Source organism: Lissotriton vulgaris, chromosome 4_1, assembly GCF_964263255.1.
Source record: "Lissotriton vulgaris chromosome 4_1, aLisVul1.2, whole genome shotgun sequence".
NCBI classification, from domain to species: domain Eukaryota; kingdom Metazoa; phylum Chordata; class Amphibia; order Caudata; family Salamandridae; genus Lissotriton; species Lissotriton vulgaris.
This window is the reverse complement of record NC_141691.1, coordinates 1,049,742,629-1,049,763,229: the sequence shown is the minus strand read 5'-3', so window position 1 is coordinate 1,049,763,229 and position 20,601 is coordinate 1,049,742,629. Positions and strand designations below refer to the sequence as shown.

Sequence of the window (20,601 nt, the reverse complement as noted above, 5' to 3'; positions counted from 1 at the left end):
AGAGATTGGGCGGTAGGACGCAAAGTCCTCTGGAGGCTTGCCTTGCTTATATATGGGTACAATTGTGGCCATTCGCAGATTCAGTGGAACGAATACCCTCCTGGGCTGCATCTTGGAACAATGCTGATAGGTGGGGTGTCAGCAAGACCGCTCCTTTTTTGTAAAATTAAGCTGGTAGCCCGTTGGGTCCCGGTGACTTCCCTGGCCTCAATAAGGCGATGGCCTCCCTGATTTCGGTGACTGAGATATCCTCCTCTAAGGACTCCCTATCCTCGCCCGCTACGGTCAATGTGGAGACAGTAGTCCGGTAGTCATCAATCTCTGTTGGCTCACCCAGATCCCTGGCTCTATAGAAGCCACCAAAGTATGCAGCAACAGTTTGCACAACATCAGAGTCTCCCCTCAGCAGTTGTCCCTGCTCATCTACCACGCCCTCTATCCACCTGGCATCCTGTTCTTTACGGCTCAGCCATGCCAGGCGCTTTCCGGACTTATCCCCCATGTTGTACAATCTGTGTGGGGTCGCTAGTGCCTGCGCTTTTGCCTCCTCTGTCACCAGGCTTTTATAGTGCTGCTGTACATCAACCAGTTGCTGTAGCACCTGTGGGTCTCTGTCAGGCAGGTACTGCCATTCTAACTCTAAAATTCGGGCTTTCATAGAGGTAACTTCCACCTGCGATTTCCGCTTCTCCCAAGCGATTCGGTTTTGGGCCCTATCTGGGAGTACTGTTTTATATGCCTCCCATACCACCACGCCTGATTGCACCGAACCTACATTTTCAGCGAAGTACACTTTCGTGTCCGCTCGGAGGCCCCGCATGAGCTCTGTGTTCTGTATGTCCCAAGCCACCAGTCTCCATCCCCCTCTTCTGGCCCTAGCAGTCCCACCAACCTTGACCAAGAGGGTATAGTGGTCCGAGATTCCCTGTGCCAGGTATTCAGCTTCAACATCTGCCCCAAACGCATGCCGCAGGAGGAAAACAGTCAAGTCTCGAGTGCACCGTATGCGCCCCTGAGTAGAATGAGTAGCCCCTAATGCTTGGATGCACCCATTGCCAAACGTCCGTCAACCCCAGCATCTTCATGACCCTAGCCAGTGGTGTAGTCCAGGGGCTGTCCACCCGGCTCCCCGAGTGATCCAGGGGTGTGGACATTACGTCAATAAAGACCTCCCTTAAAATGTGTGTAATGGGGGGGGGGGTTCTTATATACAGCTTGGTGTGCCAACTCTAGTGCAGAAACAAAGCCAAGTGGAGAGGCACGATACCACCTAGCACCGCATGGGAGCACAGATATGAATTTTTCCCAGATCTAGCCTGGTGCCTGTTGAATACTCTTAAGGTGAGGAATCTGCAGGTAGAAGTGTTCATCAGAACATGAATGTACAGGTGTGTGTGCATATACATGAATATACACTCACTTTAGTGTTTGTGTCGCACCCAGCAGAACTATGCGGATGAGAAATGAAAATTTTGTGATGCAGCAAAGACTGGCTCCAAGATGTTTGGTTCTTGGAGAGTAAATGAAGTGAAAATGAAACATACTTGTAGGGTATCCTAATCCACACTAAATATGGTCTTACTGATCTGTTAAAAAAAGAATATCAAATTGCTGAAGGAAAGGTACAACCAAAATTAAAGACTGCTTCGAGAAAACAACAAGTGGTCTTCAAAGTTTATTAAAAATTAAAGAATAGAAAAACTTTACATAAAAATATGTCTGATTTTAGCCCCACACTGTTGTCCCAAACAAAAAAATACACATGATATTTTATGACCTGTAGCACAAAACCACAGTGGTAGTCGGGCCAATTGATTTGGTTTACCATGACTGACATGGAACATGATGCATGTCCTATAAATCTAGTTCTAAAATGCGCACTAATGTAGACACCAAATAAAGCCTTTGTAGTGTTCTCCCTAATGTACCTTCGTATACTCTATTTCCAATGTGTAAAAATTGGTATAAGATCTGTTTATCTGCACTCCAAAAATGGCTTAACATTTTGAGTATGATAAATCCAGATCAAGTACTGCAGATAAAAAAATGTGCTAAACTACTTTGGAATGTTAACCTTACCTAGCACGCATATAAAAACTGCATTCGAATGCAACCTATAAATGACGGAGCTATTCCTGCATGAGGCATAGTGTAGATATTATAAAGCTTAATCATGCTAGACGCCCATCATTAGTTCATAACAGCTTGTCAGTTAAAACGCCCACTTCAGTACATCATTAGGATGTCATGGTAATATGCATTCAGCTCAACTCTCCACTAATGGACTGCAACCATCCATCTAACCAGCAGTGTGAATTCACTTTAAGACCACACTTATTTTTAAAAACCGAAAGCTAGTTGCAGTACACTCTTTCTAGCTCCTAGGACAACTACGGTACTTTTTAAAAGTAAGGGCTAGATAGGGTGTAATTTATCTCGTTCAAGAAAAGGCAATAAAACAGTGGTTGTCATGGCAAAATACACTTGCATAGTATACCTGTATGCATCTGTACATTAAGTGCCAGCCACGCAGACTGCGCGCAACAGAATGTGCTCTTCTGCAATACATTAAAAGATGCTTCTTATAATGCATACAGCAGCTCAAGTACTATATATATGTATATATTTGCTCTTAACAGAACGAATGCATACTGCTATACAGATTCCACAATGGAATCAACATAATTCCTTTCTTAGCATTCTTTAAACTGGGTCCCTTTCAAAAAGTGTTAGGACCCTATCAGGCAGGTTACTAAAACTGAAGACTTTCTTGGTTCACAACTTTATAGTGCAAAAACCCTACTTATCACAGCTCCCTTTCTCTCACCTTCATGAAGTTTCATTAAAGCACTTGAAATGCTGGATTAGTTATGTAGATTAAAAGGAATAAGAAAAATTAAAAAGCCACAAATCGAGAATGACAACTGACGGAAGCCAGAATAACATTGCATAAGTAGATGCATACAAGTTAGAATTATTTGGAGCTTAGAAAGCCTCTTAAAACTAACAAACAAGCCCTTACAGTGTGAACCAAGAAACCTCCATTGTAAAACTAAAAAATATCCTTACAATGCTTACAAAATAGTTCAGAAACTTCACCTGCTGATAAACCTGTGAACCCAACTTATACGATGCAACCTTGGAAAGGATCTGTAAACAAAATTACTTCCCTCCGCCCCATGAATATAACTTAGGTGACCGTATGAAATTAAATAAAATGTTATTGCACAAATATTTTCAATATTTACAGAACATAGTACAAAATAAAAATCTGAAACATGAGGGCAGCAAACTCTTGACGAACTCTGGGCTCCATACGTTGCACAAAATAAGCCCAGGGACAGAATGTTCACCTGCTCGTATTAAAGAAAAGATTAAAAGAAATAGGTGCATCTACTGCAAACAAATGGCAGAGCATCATCTCTGCAGCCTGGTTGCAAGAGATGCTTCGGCACAAAATAATCACGGGAAGAAGAAAAACTTCCACATTTAATAAGGCTTCACAGATATGCACAACTATTTCTTTTCAAACGGACCTGACCACAGAAAAACATGCAACGTCTCAGCTTCTGCAGAGTTTGGCAATGTCCACGAGGTGAAAAGCCAAATGCTGGTCTGAGACCACCATCCCCACTCAATCCACAAGCGTTGTAGTTTCAGTCAGTAAAATAAAACGAGGAAGACGGAGTCATTATCTGCTGAGACTGATCGGCAAGCTTTCTCGCGTATGCTTTTTCCTTCTCCAGCTGTTGTGGTTATACTGGTAGAACCCCCTGTTGCCAGCTGGTTGCTTCATGCCTCTATTGATGGGACTAAGGGAGTTGCCTTGGTTGTGATTGTAAACTTTGATGGCATACTTCATCCCGTGTTGCTGAAAGATAAGGAAAAAATACAGACGTAAAGTTTTTAACCTCGTTGCAACTAACAAGTGCCAAATTACTTACTACAGGGGTTTGCAATATACAACCAAACTAGCATAACTTAATCACTCAACCCCCCCCCCCCCCCCCCCCAAATATCCCGCTTAACTATATTTACTTTGTTGGGAAAATGTATAGCCATATATACATTATACTTTATTAGCGTGACAGGACCCACATTGTACAAATGCTGCCCATGAAAACATGAAAAATACATTCAACTATTACAGTCTGTCCAGGACAGTTAGTTTAAAATATTTTTGAATACCATATTTTATGCACAATTCATTTTTTGTGTGAAATGCATACTTTTTGCTGCAATTAATTTCTTAACAGGTAAGCTAGAATGCAATACTTTACGGGATAACAAAAAAAGTGGGAAAATAGGTGCCAGAATGTTTTGTAGGGGGGCGATAGGGATAAAGGTGTATTTTGCACAAGTCACGTTATTGGCAAATTCAATATTCCGAGTTGGTGTACAAATGAGTTAACAATCAACTACACAGACCAGAAATAGACTGGTTATCTGCTTCGGATTTTTCACCTCAGTGATGCCTTTCCCCTGCGCTTCCTTTATTTATCAAATTGTATTAAAGAATTCCATAGCTTTATTGAGGACTATAATAACATTAGATGACGCAGGTGTTTTAAATTTAGGTAGCGTTCCAACGACTATGGAGGGCGTGGCTACTAAGACTCAATACAGTAGTGGAGGATACTGGGAATACAGTTCCTTGTTGTGACAGGAACATTTACAATGCGCTCCTGAGCGGTTGGCTTTCCTCTGTACGGGTGTTGTCAGCCCCACGGAGCATTTACTTTTTACTGTCCATATGACTGGAGGAGTTGCATTTTTCACAGCGGACATCTGGTAACTATTTTTCTTGCAGCAGTCTGTGGTGGAATTCAGGAGGAACGAGACTGATCCCACATCTGGCACCTATTATTGAGTCGGATCGTGGATCCTCCTGGGTCCCAGTCAAATATGCTGAAGTGGTCCTGAGTGGGACGCAATTTAACAACCTCCAGGCGGTGAGGGGGCTTTCTTTTACAACTGGGCCCAAAACAATGACCTAATTTGAAGTGCTATAAGCCCTTCTTTTGTTCGAATATAACCCTGGCAGGGAGCTATATGAAGCCTAACACCTAGATGCCAATGCAATGAGGGAAACAAAGGCACAGTTTAACAAGTTACGTTACCTTCAGTAAAGCATTATCTGTTAGAGACTATCTAGCTGCAGAATCTAAAATCCAAACACTTTTAAAATCCGGTATTTGTAGAGCGCACAGCTACCCAGAGGCATCCCGGCGCTGGGGGCAGTCGGGAAGATTAAGCGAGCCATTGCCCAGAGTCACATGGTGCTGGGATGACCTGCCGCCTGTGATCGACATGAGCCCCAGCGTCCGGTGTCAGTCGCCCTGGTCGCAGCGCCACACCTCTTACTCTTTTGCTGAGCAATACCTCTTGTGCGCACCGTGGGTGGCTCCATTCCTCTACCGGTGATGTCGCACACCATCAGGTGGCTTCACTTGGCTACCGGTGAGGTCATCTGAAGCGTCTGTTCTGACATTGCGATGCCTATATAGGCGCCACCCAGGCGCTGACGTCAGTACTTTGTTTTTTGCACGCCAGAAGTGCAGAGCCATGAAGTAACTGACAAAGCAGTGTACAAAACTAGGGCCCTGAAAGGGGGTAGTAACCCTGGCCCTACAATATTAGTCTGCAAAGCGGAGAGGCATGGGTGGGGCTGTAAGGAATCTGCAGCTAGACAGTCTCTACCAGATAATGAGTTACCAAAGGTACTTGTTCATCTGATAGAGACTTCTAGCTGCAGATTCCTTACCTTTGAATTGGCTACCCAAGCCATACCATTCCGGCGGTGGGCTGTGGAACAATATCCTATACCAGGAAGTCCTACAGGAACGAGAGGCAAAAATGTCTGTCCCTGCGGACCTAACCGTCCAGGGAGTAGTGTTTAGCAAACGTGTGCAAAGATGCCCCCGTTGCGGTCTGACCGATGTCTTGCACTGGGACACCCCGAGCCAAAGTCGTAGTTGCAGTCTTTCCCCTGGTGGAATGGGCGCATAATCCCTCAGGGGGCTGTTTCTTTGCCAGGACATAACAGATCTTGATGTAGAGAATGACCCAGCGAGATATGGTATTTTCAATAGTCATACTTTCTGTATCTTGTATTATTTCCATACAATTTTTCATGCATTTTTAATTGTTCCCAATGCATTTCAAGCACAAAGCCCTTCTTCAGGGGCTTCCTTGTCTGAAACAGTTAATATGTAGTGGTTTAGTAAACTGGTATACATTCATTCTCGCTACAATTTCATACGCATAGTTTTCACATAGTTTTAGACCCCACATTCCATGTGTCAGAATGTATTTTTAAATGCAACCTTTGCCTTATAACCCATTTTCCTGTCGTGTAACCAGCTGATGTGTGGTGAAATGTAATAAAAACCTTATATCCCTGTTGTCCTAAAAACGTGCTTAATGGGGATGGTGAAACTAACCTTTGCGCAATTGTCAGGGGTTTTCAAACCTATGAAGATGTAAAACCACGATCTAAAAAACCAATGAATAACCGTCAAGGTTCATGAAATTTTAGTACGAGTTGAGCTCAACAACTATCTGTAGAACAGTCGCATGACGCTGGAACAGCGTTTTACCTGTGGCTGTCGGTAGATGTATGTCGGTGAATTCCCGTCTTTCCGATAGCCCGCTTCCCACGGGTTTGTTAAGCTGTTTTCAAGTTCCGATCATGTGACCGGAAAAAAACGCATCGTGTTCCAGCGGCATGCGACTCGGTTTCGTAGCCCAGGTGGGCGTCGACGTCCCACCTTTTGGTGTCCTTCTCGTGACCTTGGCACGGTTCCTGCGGAAGCTCCCACCCTTGGGCGCCATCATCTGATTCTTTTTTTCTTGTTTTGTGTTCAGTTTGCAAATCCTTGGCAATGTTCAAGTAAGTGTTTTACGCTGTTTTCAGTATTGTCCTTGTTTTCCCACCTGCTTCTCCAGCCTCATCTTTTTGGCTGAGGTGGGTGGGTTCGCTAGTGAATCCAGAACAATATTCAAGCTGCAAAACTACACCGACAGGTAAGAAAGCACAAGTTACTACTTGTGTAACAATATATCTGTAAGAGACATTAGTTAGTGATAGATTCCTTACCTTAGAATATCCCCAGGCGTCAGACTGGATCCGGAAATTTTTTGCGTAGCAGTAACCTTGCGCGTCGGTAGGAGTCGTCTACGGCTCCGCGTCAGTCGTCGGCGCCGTGAGGACGTCGTCTGAGTACTTAGACGCCATCCGCGTGCCGACGTCAGTTCTTAGACACAGCTTTTCCGTGCCGGAAACGCAGAGCCATGCTAAAAACCAACACTGGTGCCAATGAAACTAGGGCCCTGAAAGGGGATGACCTTAACTCTAGATATCTGTTAGCAGAACGGGGAGGATGGGTGGGTAGGTAGGGAATCTATCACTAACAATGTCTCTTACAGATATATCGTTACACAAGTAGTAACTTGTGCATCTGAAAGAGACACGTTAGTGATAGATTCCTTACCTTAGAATAGATACCCCAGCAATACCAACCCCGGTGGTGGGTCTTCGAACCAATAATCACAGCAGAAAGTCCTGGAGGACGGAACGGCCAAAGAAGCCATCTCTCCGGACTTGGCTGTCAAGGCAATAATGTCTTGCAAACGTGTGCAGCGAGGCCCACATAGCTGCCTGGCAAATGTCCTGCAAGGGCACTCCTCAGCCCAGGGCATTTGTAGTTGCCATGGCCAGAGTGTAATGAGCCCGTAGCCCAAAAGGGGGTTCCTTCTTAGCCAAGGAGTAACACGCCTGGATACACAAGATGATCCACCGCGAGATGGTCCGCTTGTGCACCGCCTTTCCCTTCTTAGCACCCACATAACCAACGAAGAGTTGGTCATCCACCCGGAACTGGCGTGTGCGATCCAGATAGTAAGAGAGCGCACGTTTTGGGTCCAGACGGTGGAGCCCCTCTGCCTCTTTCGAGGGATGCGGAGGCGGAAAGAAAGTGGGCAAGGTGATGGACTGCCCGATGTGGAAGGCTGTGACTACCTTGGGCAGGAAAGAGGGCCTTGTCCGCAACACAACCTTGTCCGGATGGACTGAAAGGAAGGAAGGTTTACAGGATAGAGCGTGGAGCTCACTCGCTCTCCTGGCAGAGGTGATGGCAACCAGGAAGGCAGTCTTCAAGGTAAGAAGGCGGATAGGACAGTTGTGAAGTGGCTTAAAGGGAGCGCACTTCAGAAAAGTACGAACCAGGTTCAAGTCCCACTGAGGCATCACGAAGGGAACAGGTGGAAACTTGTGTGATGCCCTTCAGAAATCGATTTACAATAGGGGACTTGAACAAAGATGGTTGATCAGGCAACCTTAGGAAGGCTGAAAGGGCAGAAAGGTAGCCCTTGATAGTGCCCAGAGCAGAGCCCAGATGGGCAAGCGAAAGAAGGAAGAGAAGAACCTCAGAAAGAGGGGCAGAGAGAGGATCCACAGCCTTTGCTGTGCACCATGCCACAAATCTGTTCCACCTGCAGGCGTATACCGACTTCGTGGAGGGACACCTGGCTGCCAGAATGATGTTACAGACTTCAGGAGGCAAGTCAAATGGCCTCAACTGTCGCCGCTCAATCTCCAAGCATGGAGGTGGAGACTGGACAGGTTCGGGTGTAGGACCGTCCCCTGCTGCTGCGACAGAAGGTCCTCCTGAAGAGGCAGACGAACCGGGGGATCGACTGACATACTGAGTAGCTCGGGATACCAGTATCTTCGTGCCCAGTCCAGAGCCACAAGGATGACTTGTGCCCGGTCCCGCTTGATCTTCTTCAGCACTCTGGGCAGAAGTGGTATAGGCGGAAAGGCGTACAACAGACAGCAACTCCACTTGCAACGAAAAGCGTCTCCGAGCGAGTGCCGCCTTGGAAATTCCGACGCGTAGAACTGATGACATTGCGCGTTCTCTTCGGTGGCGAATATATCTAACCAAGGCTCTCCCCACTGCAGAAAGAGCCCTTGCGCCACGTCCGAGTTCAGACTCCATTCATGATCCATCATGCACCTGCGGCTGAGTTTGTACGCCCTGGCATTTAAAGAATATTCCAGGCGTTGAACCACCAGGGTGACTCCCTGATGTTCCAGCCACTGCCAGAGGCGCAGAGCCTCCTAGCAGAGGGTCCACAACCCCACCCCACCCTGTTTGTTGCAGTACCACATGGCGGTGGTGTTGTCCGTGAACACCTGCACTACACTCCCCTGGAAAGAGAGGAGGAATGCCTTCAGTGCTAGACGAATCGCCCGCAGCTCCAAAAGGTTGTTATGGAGCCAGGACTCCGCCAGAGGCCAGAGGCCTCTGATCTCCGCCTCTCCCATGTGGCCTCCCCAGCCCTGGAGGGACGCGTCCGTCACAACCACGTGCTCCGGTTGGGGAAGGGAGAGGGATCTGCCGCCGACCCAATCACGGTCCGTGAGCCACCACTGTAGCTGTCTCGCAGTGCCCTCTGAGATCAGGACATCGGACAGGTTGCCCTGATGCTGGGCCCACTGAAAGTTCAGGTCCCACTGCAGAGGCCGCATCCGCCACTGGGTGTAATGCACAAGAAGGATGCAGGAGGCCATCAGCCCCAGAAGCCGCAGCGTCAACCTGACCGAGACCCGGGATATAGGCTGAAAGAGTGGAATTGGAGCCTGTATATCCCAAACCCGCTGCTCGGGTGGGTAAACCCGAAACTGCGCAGAGTCTAGAACCGCTCCGATGAAAAGTAGCTGCTGAGAGGGACACATGTGTGACTTCGGCACATTGATGGAGAACCCCAGCAGGTGCAAGAGGTCGGCCGTAGTCTGGAGGTGGCTGACGATTGTCTGGGGCGAGCCCGCCTTCAACAACCTGTCATCGAGGTAGGGTAAGACAAATCCCTAACCTGCGCAGATGAGCTGCGACCACCGCCATCACTTTCGTTAACACTCGTGGGGCACTGGTAAGGCCGAAGGGGAGCACGGTAAACTTAAAGTGCTCGTGGCCTACCGTGAACCGCAGGTAACGCCGGTGGGCCGGCAGGATGGGGATGTGAAAATAAGCGTCCTGCAAGTCCAACGCTACCAACCAGTCTCCAGGGCAGCAAAGACCTGAGCCAACGTCAGCATCTTGAACTTCTTCTTCCGGAGGAAGCGGTTGACGTTCGCAGGTCCAAGATAGGGAGTAGGCCCCCTTTGCCCTTCTTGGGTACCAGAAAGTAGTTAGTGTAACAACCACCCCCTACTTCTGGCCCAGGAACGCTCTCGATGGCCCCCTTGGCCAAGAGGGCCGTAACTTCCTCCCGCAGAAGTGTCAAGTGATCCCCCGACACGCGGTTGCTCTGCGGTGGCATGGCTGGAGGGGACGTCTCAAAGGGGAGGGAGTAGCCCCGTCGGACGATTTGCAGCACCCACCTGTCCGATGTGACAGTGCACCAGTGGTGGAAGTGATGGCGAACCCTGCCCCCCAAAGACGTCACATGGGCCTGAAAGCACGGACTAGGAAGGTTTCGAGGCGGATGCTGCAGGGGTAGGTGTGGACTGGCCTCGCCGTGGACCCCGAACACCGCCACTGTGGTTTCCAAGTCCGCTACCGCGTTGGATATTAGACTGCGGTGCGTGGCTGGCGGCACGTGTGGGGGTGCCCCTTCCTTGGCCACGAAAGGAGCGAAAGGCACCCATTTGCTGGCGTGGGGCCGAGAGGCCCAAGGACTTGGCCGTAGCCCTGGAGTCCTTAAAGCGCTCAAGCGCATGGTCTGCCTTGTCGCCAAAGAGGTGACGGCCATCGAACGGCATGTTCATAAGTGTGTTTTGGATATCGGCAGAGAAATTGGCAGATCTCGACCAGGCGTGCCGACAAATAGCCACCGTCGTTGACATCGCTCTACCCAGACAGTCGCTAGTTTCCAGCCCACACCGGATGGAATACCATGCTGCATCCCGGCCCTCCACCAGGGCTTGGCAGAGTCTAACCCGTACCTCCAACGAGCAGTGTGGCAGCACGAACGCGTCCGTGTCCCACAGAGAGTGGGTGTAGAGGCCCAAGAGGCACGCGGTATTAACGGACCGCAATCCCAAACTTAGGGAGGAGAATATCTTCTTCTCGTAATTCTCATAACTCTTAGAGGCCCGGTGGGGGGAGCAGACGGGAATGCGGTCTGGGAATTGGAGGACTGGATAACCAGGCTCTCAGGGGTGGGATGGGTAGACAGAAAGCAAAGGTCACCCGGAGCCGGGCGGTGGAGTCTGGCCACGTTCCTATCCACAGGCTGTCTTGTGGCGGGCCTGGACCAAGTGCCCAAAAGAACGTCTGACAATGCCTCATTAAACGGCAGCAGAGGCTCTGCCGAGCTGGACTGCGGTTTAAGGATCTCAGTTAGGAGGTTAGTCCTCACTGCCGCGACGGGGAGCTCAAGGCCCAGGGCCTTGGCTGCCCTCATCAGCACCACGCTGTAAGCAGCCCCCTCCTCCGTATCCACGCAAGGAGGGGAGACAAAGCTAGTATCGGGCGAAGTGTCCAGCCCACTGGCCTCCCCAAGCTCTCCTGTCCAGTCAACAGAAGACTGACACTCCCGTGCCAGAGGGGCCTCAGACCCCTCCCAATCCTCTACATCACCCACAGCCTGGTACTCAGGCTCAAAAGATGGGGCCGGGTCAGTGAAATAAAAATCTCTCAGCGGCATCTAGAGCGGTGCTGGACCCAAAACGAGGACAGGACCAGGGACGACGTGGACCAGGGACGACGTCGTCCAGGGACGGCGCCGGGGGCGACACCCGAGGGGCCGGCATCGGGGAGGTCGTTTAGTCGACCGGCGACGACCCGGAACCGGACCCAGTGGGGCCCTGCGGCGTTGAGACCGAAATCGCTGACGGCACCGAAGCACCCGGCCCGCGTGGGGACCCAGTCGGAACCGCTTGGCCCGAATGCGCCGCGGAACCAGACGGAGGAGCGAGCGACCTCATGGCCATATGGAAGTCAGCAATCTCCCCCGGCGTCGCGTCCTGCCCAGGGACCGGCGGGTGTGGGGCAGGCCGCGACACCTGCGGCTCCAGCGGAACCGCGTGGGCGGTGTCGCCCGAACCCCCGGCCGCGTCGCGAGAGCGTCGGGGTGAGTCAAGAGCGATGGTGCCTCTTCAACTTCTTGTGCCTCTTACCTGAAGACTTCGAGCCCGAAGACCGATGACAACTCCCGGAACTGTGGGGGCTCCGGCCCCGCAACCGGTCCCTCAACCTCCTCTCAGACCGGGACCTCGAGCTGCGCGGGGCAGACTGCCGAAGCTCGAGTCGCTTACTGGACCGTTCCCGTCTAGCCTTTGACGTCAGGGCCCAGCAGTCGGAGCAGGACTGGTCGTCGTGATCCAGGCCCAAACACTGCAGGCACCGGCGATGGGGGTCGGTTGCAGTCGGCGCAGGGCTTGAACCCGGGCATCCCTACCGGCACCGTCTGAGTCGATAGACTTCGAAAAATGGATAAAAAAGGACCTCAAAAGGTTCGTCAAAAAGTGACTTGGGTACAACTATTTCCAGATCTGCGCTAGCTGGCGCGGAAAAAAGAACTGACGTCAGCACGCGGAGGCGACGTCTAAGTACTCAGAAGACGTCATCACGGCGCCCACGACGCGGAGTCGCAGACTAGGCCTACCGACGCGCAAGGGTAATGCTACGCAAAAAATTTCCGGATCTAGTCTGACACCTGGGGATATTCCAAGGTAAGGGAATCTATCACTAACGTGTCTCTTTCAGATCTATTCGTATTGCAGCGTGAATCTTTCTGGATTCACTATGCTGTGCATAGACTTTGTAGCGGTTTGTTATGTTTGTGGCGGCTGGGTGGAAGATGAGCGTTGGTTGTTGAATATATGTTGAAGCACTTTCTGTCCTACTTGTGCTTCTTTGTTCATTTGTATATCCACACAGTAGTGCTCAGTGAACGTGTGCACTGAAGCCCATGTTGCCGCCAGGCATATTTCTTGAATGGTGTGTTAGCCAGGAAGGCTATTGTTGCTCCTTTTTTCCTAGTCGAGTGGTCCTGTGCCCCCTCCGGTAGTTCTTGGTCTGCTTGTTTGTGGCAGAATATTGTCAGTGCGCTGGTTCCCTTGGTTACTGGTCTACCCAGAAAACTGCTTGCGAAGGACACAAAACTTCCTGAGTTCCTTGGTTCCTTCTATGTAGTGGATCACTGCCCTTATAGCGTCCAGAGTGTGCCGCGCCGTCACTGCGCTTGTGGTCGGTTTCTGAAAGAAACTTGGCATTTGCACGGTCTGGTTGATATGGAACCTCAACACCACGTTTGGCATAAAGTGTGGGTCCGTTCTCATCACCACCCTATCATTGTGTATCTGGATGTAGGGTTCTTGTAGTGTTAGCGCCTGTAGTTCGCTCACCCTGCGCAGTGAGGTGATTGCCACCAAGAAAGCGGTCTTCATTGTTAGCATTTGTAGAGAGGCCTTATGGATGGGTTCAAAAGGCGTTTTCATGAGCACTGCTAGGACTAAATTAAGGTTCCATGCCGTTGGAGTCATCCTCTTCGGAGGTACGATTCTTTTCGCCCCTTCCAGGAATCTCTTTACTATCTGTGATGTAAAGAAACTCTTCCCTGTTTCACCTCTTGTGTAGGCCACTATTGCTGCCAGGTGTACTCTCAGCGAGGACGAGCTTAGTCCTTCCTTCAGCAGGTGCGTGAGATACTTTAGCACCGTGGATTCTCTTGTCACTTTTTTGTGTAGCTTCTTCCTGCTGCACCATAGTGTGAATCTTTTCCACTTCGCCACATAGCACTTTCGTGTGCTAGGTCTCCTTGCCTTTTGTAGTACCCGCAGGGTGCTCTCAGGTCACCTCAGGTGCGCGAACTCCAAGTCTTCAGGAGCCATGCCGCCAGGCTGAGGCTCTCCGGCTCTGGGTGTAATACTTCTCCGTTTTGAATGGAGAGTAGGTCCTTTCTTTTCCCGAATTTGTGGGGGGCACCGTGTGCCATTTCCATTATTTGTGAGTACCAGGTCTGCCTGGCCCACTGTGGTGCCACCAGGATCAGAGTCACGAGGTGGTTCTGCACTTGCTGAGTACTCTGTGCATCAGTGGTATCGGGGGAAAAGCGTAGGCAAATGTTTTTGACCAACTTATCCATAGGGCATTCCCCAGGAATCCTTCCCCTGGTTGCCTGGAGGCAAAGCTTTGGCATTTTGCATTCAGGTGTGTTGCAAATAGGTCTATTGACGGCGTTCCCCACCTTTTGAATAGCTTTTGTGTTTCCTGCGTATTGAGCTCCCACTCGTGGGATACCGTTGTCTGTCTGCTGAGCCAGTCTGCTTCCACATTGTCCTTCCCTGGTAGGTGTATGGCTAACAGGTATATTTTCAGTGGGATGGCCCATGTCCATATCTCCTGTGCTAGGTTTGATAGTGGAGCCGATTGTGTTCCTCCCAGTTTGTTGATGTAGAACATAGTCCTTGTGTTGTCTGTTTGGATCAGCACTCTTTGGTTGTACAGTTTCGTCTGGAAGGCTTTGAGGGCGAGGAACACTGTCTTTAGTTCCAGGTAGTTTATGTGTTTGACCGCATCTGCTTGAGTCCACAGACCCCTCACCCTGAGCTTGCTCATGTGTGCTCCCTTCTGGGATGCGTCTGTTGTGATGGTCACCGTTGGGGTCGGTGGTGTTAGAGGCTTCCCTTTTGTCATGTTCTTCTTGCTCCACCAGAACATCTACTCCTGCCCTGCGTGCGTTACAACCACTAGATCTTCCCACCTTCCTGAAGCTTATGACCATTGCTCTTGCAGCCATTCTTGGAATGGTCTTGTGTGGAGGCGTACGTTTGGTATCAAATGTATGCACGAGGCCATCATGCCCATGATCTTGCTCGCTGTCCTCCCTGTCAGAGCTCGCCCCTTCTGGTAGAGGCGTGTCTCTTTCAGTAGTGCCACTGTCCTCTTGTAGCTGGGGAACACCTTGCTCTGTATGGTGTTGATCTGTGCTCCTAGGAAGATTTTGACTTGCTCTGGTTCCATAGAGGATTTTCCCCAGTGGAAGGAGAATCCCAGGTCCATCAGCATATTTGTCACGCGTTGTGCGTGTTCCTTGCATGTTCTGTGGGGGCTTGCCTTTATTAGCCAGTCGTCCAGCCACTGCTGCGAGGCACTTGGTGAAGACCCTTGGTGCGGATTTTAGTCCGAACACTAGGGCTGTGAACTGGTAGTGGTCTTTCTTTATTGTGAATCTCAGTAGGTGTTTTAACTGCCTGGGATGTGCAGGTAAGTATTCCTGAGGTCTATGGTGACCATGAAATCTCAGTCCCTCATCTGAGGAATGACCTCCTGTAAGGACGTCATCTTGAATTTCTGTGTCTTTATGAACTTGTTCAGGAACCTAGGATGGGCCTCATTGTTTCGTCCACCTTTGCCACGAGGAAGTATGTGGAGTACACCCCCTTGTTCCTTTCTCTGTATGGTACTGGCTCGATGGCCTTTTCCAGGAGGTCCGTCGCTTCCCTTGGAAGTAGCTCTAGCTTTTCTTGACTGCGTCCTTTTTGGCTTTCTGTTTGGCAGTGTCTTTTCCAGTTCTATGCAGTATCTTAACTGTATGATGTTGAATATCCATTTGTCTGGTTATCTTCTTCCCCTCCTGGAAGAAACGACTTAACCTGCCTCTTACTGGTGTTACATGTTCTGCAATGTGTGTTCTGTGTAACCCTGCTTCGGTCTTTCAGTGCTCCACCCTGGGAGGCTTTGCGCGGGTGGGCACTGATCTCGTGACTGAGTCACTTAGAGGCGGGTTGTTGGCCCCCTCTTGTTTTGTCCACGCCCGTTCTCTGTCCTGCGAAAGGACTGGCCTCTGATGTTGGTGCCAGTGTTTCTGGTGACCTTGCTGTGTTTGGTTGTCGCCATGCTGTGACTGTTGGAATGCCTGGTGCGACGTTCCCGGCTGGTTACCCCCCCACCTTCCGTTTGGTCTCCGTGACGGGGTACCTCTTTGTTCCTCTTAATTGCAAGGCCCCCATGGACCTTGCAGTTCCGTTTTTCTTTTTCAGCTGTGTGAGTTTTTCATCCACTGGTGCGCCAAAAAGTGTCTCCCAGTTGAAAGGGGTGCTAAGAATGTTGTGCTGTACCTCTGGCTTGGAGCCCGAAATCCTGAGCCAAGCCGGTCTTCTCTCAGGGACTCCCAACATCATCAGCCTGCTGGACGGGTCTGCTCCAACCAAGGCAGTTTCGAGGCAGGCATTTGCCACGTTCTTTCCTTCCTCCACCAGGTGTGCAGCTCTTTGCTGGTACTCATCTGGTAGGTGCCGCAGCAGCTGTCCGATCTCATCCAGGATCTGGTACTGGTGACTGTTCAGCAGGGCGTTTGAGTTTGACATGCGCCAGTGCATTGCAGCGTTCCTTTCTATCTTTCTCCTAGTCAGGTTCATCCTCTTGCTTTCCTCGTCTGGAGGTGGCCCTGAGGTCGTCGGGACATTAGCCCTTTTCCTGGTGGTCGCCGCAATAATTGAGTCCGCTGTAACAGATCCTCTGATGTATGGAGGGTCCTTGGCGGAGTGTTTATATTTCTTCTCAGTCCTAGGCGTGACGGACCTGCATGTCGCTGGTTCCTTGAACGCCTCCTTTCCCTGGGCCATGACACTCAAGCATAGGGAGGTACTGGCTCCTAGTCTGCGTGGGGAGCAGGGTCTCAAGGAGGAAGTCAGCTTTCGGCTTCTCCTCATCTAGTTTTACTCCAAAGGCTGTTGCCGCGTTCTTGATGACCAGATTGTACACCCAGATGTCATCTGGCAGGGAAGGCCTCGAAGGGTACGTGTCCACGGCCTCTTCTGGGCTCTCGGTGTCGAGGTCCTGCAGCCCCAGGTCCTGTGTCCCCGAGGATGCTGATCCGAGGGTCGTCCGCTGATAGTCTTCCCCCTCCTCATCGTAGTATGAGGCTTCTTCATCCAGGTGTTCCTGGGCCTCATGACTTTTCGGCGGCTCCTCGGCCTTGAAGTCCTCCTCCTCTTCTATTTCCACGACCACCATGCTTTGCTTTGACAGGATGTTGAATCTATTCATTTTATCGTCGAACTCCTCCTTTTGTTGAAGGATGGCATCCATCTCGGCCTCGAGCAGTCTTTTCTTCCTCTCCATTTTGGCGACCTGTTCGGCGTCGAAAGGTTCGGCTGCTCTGTCGTAAATCTAGACGTCGAGATGGGCTTTGGGTCTTTCGTCGGCGCCAAAGCCATCTTCGGGGCCCCCTCTTTCGAAGTCAATGTTCCTTTTCGGGTATGTGCTTTAACGACCTTGGCTTTTCGCAAGTCCTCGCCGCCTGGGGGTCCTTTTTGAAGGATCCGCTGGGCATGTTGCGGCCGTCGAGATTTTTGGCACCTGTGCTCCCCTCGAGGACTTCGACTGTTTTTCGAGAGTACGCCTCAGATTGTCTAGGCTCTTTCGGGGCTTATGGAGTCGTCGACTCTCCTACCTTTTTAGAAGTCTTGTTATCTGTCTCTACGACCGTGTAGCTGTCGTCTTCCCCGGCGACGTTATTCTCATCGTCGCTCGAGAGCCCCATGTCCCGAAGGGACGCCTGTTGACTTGTGGCCTGCATGTTGTAGTTGTCCTGTCTCTTTCGCTCTCTAACCCGGAGAGTCTTCGGTGTGAAGTCGGAGCAGGCGTTGCAGTCCTTGCTCTTGTGGTCGACCAGTAGGCAAAGGTTGCAAACCGGGTGTTGATCCTTCTGGGCGTATTTGTGGTGGCAGTTACGGCAGAATTTAAAAGGTGTGTTGTCCATGTCGCGCGTTTCAGGGGGCTCCCTGCGCGCATTCTCCGTCGGACGTCAAAGTTCTTTGAAGTTCTCCTTCGTTGTCCCAGTTCGAAGTTGTTATCCCTGGTCGTCTTTTCAGGCTTTTCCTTGCAAAAGCAGCTTATCAGTGTCTTCTTTTTCTCCAAAACTCTGGAGCCACTCGTGGAACTATCCAGACCCAACAGCGGAAAAAAGAATCTGAAGATGGCTCTCAAGGGTGGGAGCTTCCGCAGGAAGCGTGGCGACGTCACAACAAGGACACAAAAAGGTGGGACGTCGACGCTCACCTGGGCTAAGAAAAAAAATAAAAAGACTACGATTCCGGACCCAACCACTAGACCGCGGAATAATGCACAGCATAGTGAATCCAGAAAGATTCACGCTGCAAAACTGGGATCCACACAAGACACCACCCTGTAATCTTACCAGGGTGTCTAGGTTTCAGAACTTGCTTGTTTGGTAGGTTTCCCTACATGGTGGCAGAGACCAGGCCTAAATACCGGTGTTACTCACATTGCCAAAATGGGCTAATTTTCAGAGCAAACTCATAACGTGTCTGTAGCGTTTTAGGGCCTTCCGTATCACGGAAGATAGGCCCAGCCACATATGTGGGTGCTGTGTTTACCAAGAGAAAGTCCTGTACATTTTTTGCTTCCAAAATGCCCTGTGAATCACGCTATTATGGGTAACCTTAATTTCAGTATTGTACAAATAACCACTATTCTTATACTCAATGTTTCCAGCACATTTCACAAATTTCCTTCACAACAGTTTTTCATTAGATTTTATCTTATAAATTCATATACATGTCTGGACACAATGAGAAATCATAAGCTCAGTCATTAGCTTTGAGTATTCCAGTTTTAAGGACAACCAACAAACACTACATATGCCTGCAAACAGAAGATTCAGACAAAAACCTTTGCTTTTCTAAATTGGACACAATTCCAGAAGAAAAAATGGATGCCAATATTCCAAATTTTGCCTACTTTTCAAAAAGTGTATAACTGTCTTTTGCCATCATAAACTTCACACCCATTTCTACTACAAACTGCAGGCAGGTGAAAAAAAAAAAAAAAAAAAAAAAGAATGGACTACAACTTAGAATATTTTTTTTTTAAAACGAGTTACATTTTTTTTTTAACTGCCTGCTCCTGAACACTCTAAAATGTGTGCAGTAAACCCTTGATTGAAGGCATTTTTACAAAGGAAAAACAGACTTTCTTGCCCATACAAGAAACTACATATTTTGACCACTTCTAGGTTCCTTTCAGAATGATTCCTAAATACTGGGCACATAATATGCCCAACAAGTGAGAACAAAGAACACAAATCTGACCCATATACCTTTGGTGTTAATTTATGAAAGCCTAATTGTCAAGTGCTGCAAAAAAAAAAAGGCTCAGCATCGGCAGCTCCCAGCTGTTAATGCGCCACACATGCCTCACTGAGTTCCACCATTTGAAATATTTCAGATGTGCAAAATCACCATAGTACTCACTGCAGTAAGTAGCACAGAATAGCAAGAGAAAGCTCTACATTGGATCTGCAAACTCTAAATGTAAAGCCCTGTGTCATTCATTGTATTTGAAACCAAAAAGCTATTAAAAAGTTAACTTTTGCATATTTCCATCGTACTAGCTCACAGCAGCACATTTTTAATATGGTCAGCTGATTCAAGCAACAACAAACAAATCTGTGAAAAATATAGCACACACTGGAATGAAGGACAACAGGGTACTGCTATCAGAAGTGTGAGCTACTTCAAAAAGTCAAATGCGATACTAACCTGTCTGAAGGGAGGTTGGGGATCACCAACAGTAGAAGATAATGGGATCCGGTCCTGAAATATTAGGAGAAAAAAGGGCAGTGAGGATAAAGATTCATGCAGACTATTGCAAAGCTATACAAAAAGTGAATTGGCCTTCACCCACTTTCGTTCGTACAGAAGAAACAATGTCAAAATACGGTAGGCCAAGTTAAACTTTATAGGAGTTGAAAATAAATCCTAAGCGCAGCAGTTGCTGGCCAATCAATTTTGTGCCCATTAATAAGAATTAATACAAGAGGGTAGTCAAGAGAATGTAGCGGGAAATGCCGGAAGAAGGAGACTGAAAGAACAAGTTACTTACATTCCATCACACATTATCTGGTAGACACTATCTAGCCACAGATTCTTTACCTTAGAATTATCCCCAGGCGTCACACTGGATTTGGAAGTTTTCTTCAGCAGTACCCCTGTGCGCTGGTAGGGAGTGTTACACAACTCCTACTTGGTGTCAACCCCTGCTGGAAGTGAAGACACCCCCCCCCCCCCTTCCCCCCCCCCACCACCAGTGCACGGATGTCAAGTTACTCTTTGCAACTGGAGCCACGAAGTGCACGGCCTACTGGTGTGGAAAACTTGGGTCCTGAAAGGTGAAAGCCCTATCCCTAGTAATATGTTTGCACAGCTAGGAGGATGGTTGGGTCAGTAAAGAATCGGTCGCTAGAAAGTCTCTACCAGATAAGGCGTTACCAAAGATAAATAACTTGTTCCTTAAATAGATGCTTCTAGCAGCAGATTTCTCAATGTAGAAAAGATACACAAGCAATACCAATTTCATATGTGGAAGTCCTGCAGGACCAAACGGGCAAAGAGGCCGTTCCTACAGACCTGAATGCCCAAGTAGTAGGGTTTGATAAATGTGTGCAACGAAGCCCACGTTGTTGCAAGGCAGATGTCCAGGGTCCTTTCTTCACTCTGAAGTACCCCACAAATCGCTGGTCATCCACTCGGAACTCTCGTGTTCCGTAAAACTAGAACCCATGTTCTTTTAGGGTCCAGATGGTGGAGTCACTCCTCTTCCTCGGAGGGATGAGGCGGATCGT

General features: G+C 49.2%; 1 protein-coding gene across 1 annotated transcript in view; it reads right to left on the bottom strand.

Moving 5' to 3' along the window:
- Positions 1 to 1,662: 1,662 nt before the first annotated feature.
- The window catches only part of TENT4A (terminal nucleotidyltransferase 4A), a 694,370-nt gene continuing 675,431 nt past the window's right edge, over positions 1,663 to 20,601 (bottom strand). Inside the window, exons 12-13 of the mRNA XM_086965283.1 lie at positions 19,520 to 19,573; positions 1,663 to 3,871 (exon numbers count right to left, since the gene is read on the bottom strand). Coding sequence (XP_086821409.1) covers positions 3,692 to 3,871; positions 19,520 to 19,573 — 234 coding nt within the window. The 3' untranslated portion in view covers positions 1,663 to 3,691. The remainder of the gene's footprint in view (positions 3,872 to 19,519; positions 19,574 to 20,601) is intronic.